General features: G+C 46.2%; 1 protein-coding gene across 1 annotated transcript in view; it reads left to right on the top strand.

Moving 5' to 3' along the window:
- The first annotated feature begins 1,042 nt into the window (after positions 1–1,042).
- Positions 1,043–7,233, top strand: part of pcp4b (Purkinje cell protein 4b) — a 113,067-nt gene continuing 106,876 nt past the window's right edge. Inside the window, exon 1 of the mRNA XM_080203210.1 lies at positions 1,043–1,232. Within this exon, the coding sequence (XP_080059336.1) occupies positions 1,224–1,232 (9 nt within the window). The 5' untranslated portion in view covers positions 1,043–1,223. The remainder of the gene's footprint in view (positions 1,233–7,233) is intronic.

The following is a 7,233-nucleotide window of genomic DNA, read 5'->3' as shown; positions in this document are numbered from 1 at the left end:
GCGGCATATGGAAGTGTTGACACATTGACCATAGGTCAGCGCTGATCCTGCCTTTGCTAATGTGCTTTACATGATGTGGAGATGCTTGTGGGTTTTACTACCAAATAAACTTGTTGGACTTTAACCTGGTGTTGTGGGACTTCTTCGTAATGTGCAGGAGTTACCGGATCGCAATGGAGGGTGAGAAATCTGGACCAATCGTTCCTTTCCTTAGGCCAAAGGACAGTATAACAGTGGTAACTTGTATTTGTATAGCATCTTTAATTAAGTAAAACATTCCATGGTACCTCACTCAAGTGGCACAATGGTTAGCACTGCTGCTTCACAGTGCCAGGGATCCGGGTTCGATTCCCGGCTTGGGTCACTGTCTGTGCGGAATCTGAATGCTCTCCCTGTGTCTGGGTAGGATTCCTCTGGGTGCTCCGGTTTCCTCCCACAGTCCGAAAGACGTGCTGGTTAGTTGCATTGGCCACGCTAAATCCTCCCTCAGTGTACCGGAACAGGCGCCGGACTGTGGCGACTAGGAGATTTTCACAGTAACTTCACTGCAGTGTAAATGTAAGCTGACACTAATAAATAAACTTAAAAATCAGCTGGTGCAGCAGGCAACTACAACCTTCCTGATCCACAACCATCAGGAGCACATTGGGTGGTGCAGATAGCTAAATAAACCACCTGGAACTGCTTCCTGTTTGACAACAAATATCATTCGTGTTTGGGGACACAGTGTAGGGGACTGCTCAGGGCGGGCACTGTGTATGGATTGAAAAGCTTCCTTGCCATCCTGTTTACTGTGCTCAAGAGGTCAGAGTGTAGCCTCCGGAGAGAGAGAGAGAGAGAAAAGGGTCTTTCAAGACATCAATGGGACTTGCCTTTTTTTTAACCACAATGAGTGTGGCGAGAGCAAGGAGCTTGAGCTAGTACCTTGAAGCGTTCTATTAATATTTGTAACACTGGGTGGCATGAGAGTGTGTCAGACTGGGGTTGCTGAAGTTTAGAACGGCGATTTCCATTGGCTCCCCCGAAGGTGTGATGACACTAGGTTTCGCCTGAGTTTAAAAGGATCTGCTTTGCAGAGCCGGGCATCGCAGAGGGCTGGCTGCCGAGCTCTCAACAACTGCAAGAGTGCAAAACCTCAAGTACCTTGAAGAAAGAAAACGACAAATAAAACCGCCCACACTGAGAGAAAGAGAGAGCGAGAGAGAGAGATTTGCAATCTAACCATGAGCGAGGTGAGGCTTCTAAGTAAAATGACTGGAGGATGTTTGTATCTGTGCATGTAAGGCATACTTAATCTGTCTTGGACCCAGTACGCTGTGTTAAGTGTCTACATGCTAGTCCCAAGTTCAGGATGTGCGATTCTGTTTAAACTCACTGGTGTTTTCACTGATGTATTCTGCATGTGATTTCCAGAGCTATGAATGAGGAAGTTCTTTTTGAAAAGGGCTTAAAAAAAAGAACATTCAATATATTCCTAAGGAAGTCAACCACATCTTAAAATAGTATGTTTTTTTAAAAAAGGGTTATCATTTGGGATTCAGAGACCTCAACGGTTCGAGAAAGCATGAACTGATTTAACCTCTTGTCAGATGTTCGCAGACTTGTGTACTGTGTCACCACTTTCTGACCTGTTTTAATTTGCAAGTGTGCACCCCCCGCCCCCATAAATTCTGTGTGTTGCATGGATTTTTATTCCAGTTTACTAAAGCATTTTATGTTAACTATTCTGTGCTCTCATGCATAGCTTCTTACTGTTCTCTGAGGGCACTTTCTCCAAATAAGTAGTTTAGGTGCATGCAGAAATATGCGGGGTTGGGGGCGGGGGGGGGGGGGGGGGTGCGGCGGGGAGTACTAGGGAACAAATGTGTACTGAAACTGTGAAGGAGTCTGAGTAAGAGTAAGCTACAAAGGGGATTCGAAAATTAAAGCGACCCAGAGTGTGACCAAGCAAGTGGAGAGGCTGGGAGAGAGAGAATGGAGAAAGAGGGATAGGTACAGTTAATGAAAGACAGAGTTTACAAAGGAGTGCGTTAAAGGGAAAGCAAGATTAAAACTTTATTTATTAGTCACAAGCAGGCTTACATTCACACTGCAATGAAGTTACTGTGAAAATCCCCTAGTCGCCACATTCCGGCGCCTATTCTGAGGGAGAATTTAGCATGGCCAATGCACCTAACCAGCACACGAGCAAGAAAGATGAAAGCTAGAGAGGGAGAGAGAGAGAGAGAATCAGGAAGAAGATCTGAGAAGGCGATAAACTGATATTCGGGAGAAAATGGATGGGGGAGGCTAATAGAGTGAAGGAGAAAACACACAGAGACACAAACAAGTTCGAAACTAGGGTAAAAACAAACATGAACATCCTTTAACAACATGAAGCCAAGGCAGGACGAGGACAGAAATGCAGGCAATAAAACCACATCAGCATTAAAATGATTTTAAAAATCCTAAATAGCAGAATGTGATTGAAAGTCATGAGTGACATATATGCGATGCACAGAGAATCAAACGCGCGTTAATCTTTTTACCAAATACCCAGTGAGCTCCCCTCTACTGGACATTTGCCAGAATCCAGCTGCTTACACTTTTGAGAATGCTGCTCTTGTTACGGATACCCCCCTCCCTGTCCCATTCCATTTCTGGGTGAAACAATCTGCTGAAGATTTGAACTCATGCTTCAGTAAGAAGCAGCCGGGTGAAAGAAAGGCTTTTCGTGATTTGACCGCACGGTTCATTTAAAAAAAAACTGTGTGCATTTTAGAATTGCTTGATTTACACTTTCTCTCGATGATGTGCATTCTGTTGGCTCTGTGTAATGATGTGGAGATGCTGGCTCAGTGTAATGACAGGTTATGCTCAGCGATGAAGCAGAGATTAAGCAATGGAGCTAACGCTTTGCCGGGCTAGCTGTAATGAATAATAGATTGCTTTAGCCTAGATTGTCAGAGGCTTTTCCTTTCTTTTCGTACCAGCCGTCTGACTCAAGTCAATCTGCATCAGAGGAAACACTCGTAAGGTGTGTGTGTGTGTGTGTGTGTGTGCACAGTGTCCTCGCCTTTGCGTCAGCTGCGATCCAAGCAGTTAGGATATGAGCTAGAGAAAGGGGGGGGATCCACTTTCAGACAAGCCAATACTCCAAGCCTGCCCTTCCTTATTATTGACATGAATTGCTTTTGCTTACGGAAGAGATTGTGTGACTGGGACTGAGAGCGGTTTGGGAGTGGAAGGAGGTTGGCAGGTGTAGATGGGGAAAGTGCGGTGGGGATGGTGGGGGTGGGGGAAGGTTGACAGCAAGAATAGCTTGCAATTATATAGCACGTTTTTACACCGTGGAAAAGGGTCCCAAGGCATTACACGGGAGTATTATCAGGCACACTTTGGCACACAAAAAGATGACCAGAGGTTTGGTCAAAGAGATTGAAATGAAGGAGCAACTTAATGAAGGAGAGTTAGTTGGAGAGGTTTAAGGTTTATTTATTAGTGTCACAAGTAGGTTTACATTAACACTGCAGTGAAATTGCAGTGAAATTCCCCCTAGTGGCCACACTTTGGCGCCTGTTCAGGTACACTGAGGGGGAATGTAGCATGGTCAATGCACCTAACCAGTATGTTTTTCAGACTGTGGGAGGAAACTGGGGCACCCAGAGGAAACCCACATAGACACAGGGAGAATGTGCAGACTCTGCACGGACAGTGACCCATGCTGGGAATTGAACGCGGGTTCCTGGTGCTGTGAGGCAACAGTGCTAACCACTGTCACCATGTTGATAGGGTGGGAGTTTTAGCATTTTGGGCCCTAGGACACCAATACTTAAGATAGGTGAGGGGCGAGAGTTGAAGAGTGGAATGTAACCACACCATGATTTTTGTACACTTGTGTGTTGTAGCTACAGCTGCAGTTCAGAACTGAAATAAATGGGGACTGGAGTGGGTGAATCATTGCCTGGATTCTCCGACTGTTAGCTCTGAAGGAGGAGCAAATCCCAGATAGTAAAAACCTTGGAAATTTACACTGGACAAGGGAAAGGAAACAACCGGTTAGGAGTTGGCCTCCTCCCTTTCATGGGCCAGTGATTGCTGTCTAAAAATGAGTGCGTGAGCTGTCAAAGCTGCAAGCCTCGAGCTCTCTCAAGTCACGACTTAAGACATAAAGTTTGGCTTCTTGAGTGTAGAGTGGGTATAAGCCAGAGCATTCTGGTGAGGGGGAAGAGAGGAGAGGCCAAGGAAAATAAAGGGTGAAGGGAGCGGTGGAGAGCGAAAAGCGAAGGGGGAGAGGGAAAATGATGTGAGGGAGGAGGGGCGAGGATGAAAAGGAAATGAGAGGCTGAAGGAGTCATAGATTCATACAATCGTAGAATAGAATCCTTACAGTGCAGAAAAAGGCCATTCAGCCTATCGAGCCTGCACCACCAACAATCCCACCCAGGCCCTATCCCCGTAACCCATTGTATTTACCCTGTTAATCCCCCTGACACTGAGAATCAATTTATCACGGCCAATCAATCTAACCCGCACATCTTTGGACTGTGGGAGGAAACCGGAGCACCCGGAGGAAACCCACGCAGGCATGGTGAGAATGTGCAGACTTCTCGCAGGCAGTGACCCAAAGCCGGAATTGACTGAGCAGGAAAGAGAGAAGAGGAAAGAACGGGAGAGGAAAGGAAACGGAGTGTTGCAGAGCCGATGTAGGCACAAAGCAGTGTGAGACACAGCGGCAATCCAGCGTGAGTCCAACAGATGGTCACAGAAATTAAACATTTATAATCTGTAAATATTTCAGTTGTAGTGAGACACCACAGGATATCAGGGAAATTGTTACTTAATTATTGTCGCACAGTAAAGAACAGGGAAGGTGGAAGGGGAAGGCAGGATTCTGGGAATTATGAGAAGGGAACTGGAAAGCAATCAAGGAACTCAGGGGTGAAACAAGTATCAGAAATGAAACCTCAAACTGCCTTCAAACTTGGCAATTTGGTGCTTTTAGGGACAAGTAGTTTGAAGCTTTAAACCCGGGAGCTCCTGCAGTGGCTGGCAGGGTCAAAATGCCCTCTCCCACCCAGTATAACATTCAGCCAGGCAGGCTACCTCTGTAGGTTTGGGCACCCAGCCTGTGCAGAGTTCACCACCCTCAGATAGAGGAAGCTCGCCCACCATGCCCAGTCCTGCTTCTCATGTTGGAATATACACATGCATGATAGTCGTGAAAAGATTTGCTCAGCTGGTGATGCCTCCCATAGTTGAACTCTTTTGGGTAGAGGGGGGTTTTCGGAAAACCTGCAATGGCACCTTGCCACCGAGGGTCGGACAATGTCGGCCTTTATCAGCACAGGGGGCTTACTGCCTTATCCCATTGGAATTTCTGATGCCAGACACCTGAGCCAACACTTGGCAGACCTGAACAGAAACAGAAAATGCTGGAAAATCCCCGAGTTCTGACAGCATCTGTGGAGAAAGAACAGAGCCAACGTTTCGAGTCTGGATGACCCTTTGTCAGTGCTCCTGGGTGGACTGGATTTGTCCACGAGGTCACAAGGATGTGCAGCAGTGGCCAGTTGCTTCATGTTTACCCAATAAGTCTCGTAGAATGTTCCTGAAAGGATGATTGGTCCTGTTCTAAAATGGGCCAGTCATTTTATGAACCATCTGATTCAGGGAATCCGTGTTTAACTTTGGAAGGTCTGCTTCTGACATTACTAATTCCTTTTTCTTGAAGGGTGTAATATATTGGACACATCAGGATCTGAACTGGTGAGGATTATAGAGCTGATATTCTGTCAGTTCCAGTTCCGTTCCTGATGTCAGACAGCAAAGAATATGTCTGATCCTGTCCCAAAATCCTTTGCCATTTTCACGGATGGTGGATTTCTCAGGCCATCTTGTCCAGACACAGAGAAGGAAAATTACCTCGCTTGAGTGAGGCACTCAAGGAGCTGTGAACCTCATCATTCAGTTTAAGTTTATTTATTAGTGTCGCAAGTAGGCTTACATTAACGCTGCAATGAAGTTACTGTGAAAATCTCCAAATCGCCGTACGCCAACGCCTGTTTGGGAGAGGGAGAGTTTAGCATGGCCAATACTCCTTACCAGCATGTCATTTAGGCTGTGGGAGAAAATCGGAGCACCTGGGGGAAACCCACACAGACAAGAGAAGGACATGCAGATTCTGCACAGACAGTGACCCAAGCTGTGAATTGAACCCGTATCCCTGGCGCAGTGCTAACTGCTGTACCAGTTGCCAGCGCCCAAGGAGCTGTGAACCACATTGAAATTCCTCAGGCAGCTCAGACACACCAGCCAGGCAGTGCCACCGATATTGGCATGGAGAGGTTGCCCATGATGGACAGGAATATGCTGCAGTGAGAGACTGATGGGAATCGAATGTTTTAGACACAGAATGAAGCTTGATTGTGAAGTGACCTGGATAATATGATGGGATCTCTGTTATTGCCATCTTATTTTCTGAAAGAACGAGATTGAGCTTAGTATTAAGAAAAGAATGGCAGTTTTTGAGAACAAGCCAACAAACCACTGGGTAGGCAGTGGCACAATGGTATTGCCATGAGTAATCCAGGGCATGCTCTGGGCATTCTGGTTCAAACCCCAGCACAGCAGATGGTGTATTTTGAATTTGAGTAAAATTCTGGAATTAAATGTGTAAGGATGACCATGGAACCATTGTCTTAAAGACCCTTCTGGTTTAGAGGAGGAAATCTACTGTTCTTGTCTGGCCTACTGCAGATCCACAGCAGCGTGGTTGACTCTGAAAAGCCACTTAGCTTAAGGGCAATGGACACTAAATGGTGGCCAGCCAATGAAGCCCAAATTCAATGAATTAAAAAAAGACAAAGAATGCTTGAGGTCATCTTTCTGCTCGTGCACAGTTTGGTTTGTTGCTGCTCTGATATTCCAAACTCTGCCTCAAGTTTTGGTTCAAGGCAATAATATACCACAGGAGTCTGGATAATATTGATAAAATCTAATTAAGAAGGTGGATGCAGGATTAGTGTCTCTCTTGTGGCTCAAGAACTTCAGGACAAAACAAATTGGCCCCCAGATTGCGGAGGATGGATGAGATAGTCATGGATTTGGAAGCTGAGATTTCTTGAATCCAGGAAGGGCAGGGTGAAAGGTTCCTTCCTCATGTGCCAGGCGGGCACTACCAGTGTGCCAGATTGGCACAGCCAGATGGGCACTGACCAGCCATGTTCCCAATCACCACGCAGCTTCAGTGGC

This window comes from Carcharhinus amblyrhynchos, chromosome 15 (genome assembly GCF_965287045.1).
Source record: "Carcharhinus amblyrhynchos chromosome 15, sCarAmb.v2.hapA, whole genome shotgun sequence".
Classification (NCBI taxonomy): domain Eukaryota; kingdom Metazoa; phylum Chordata; class Chondrichthyes; order Carcharhiniformes; family Carcharhinidae; genus Carcharhinus; species Carcharhinus amblyrhynchos.
This window is presented reverse-complemented; position numbering and strand designations above follow the sequence as displayed.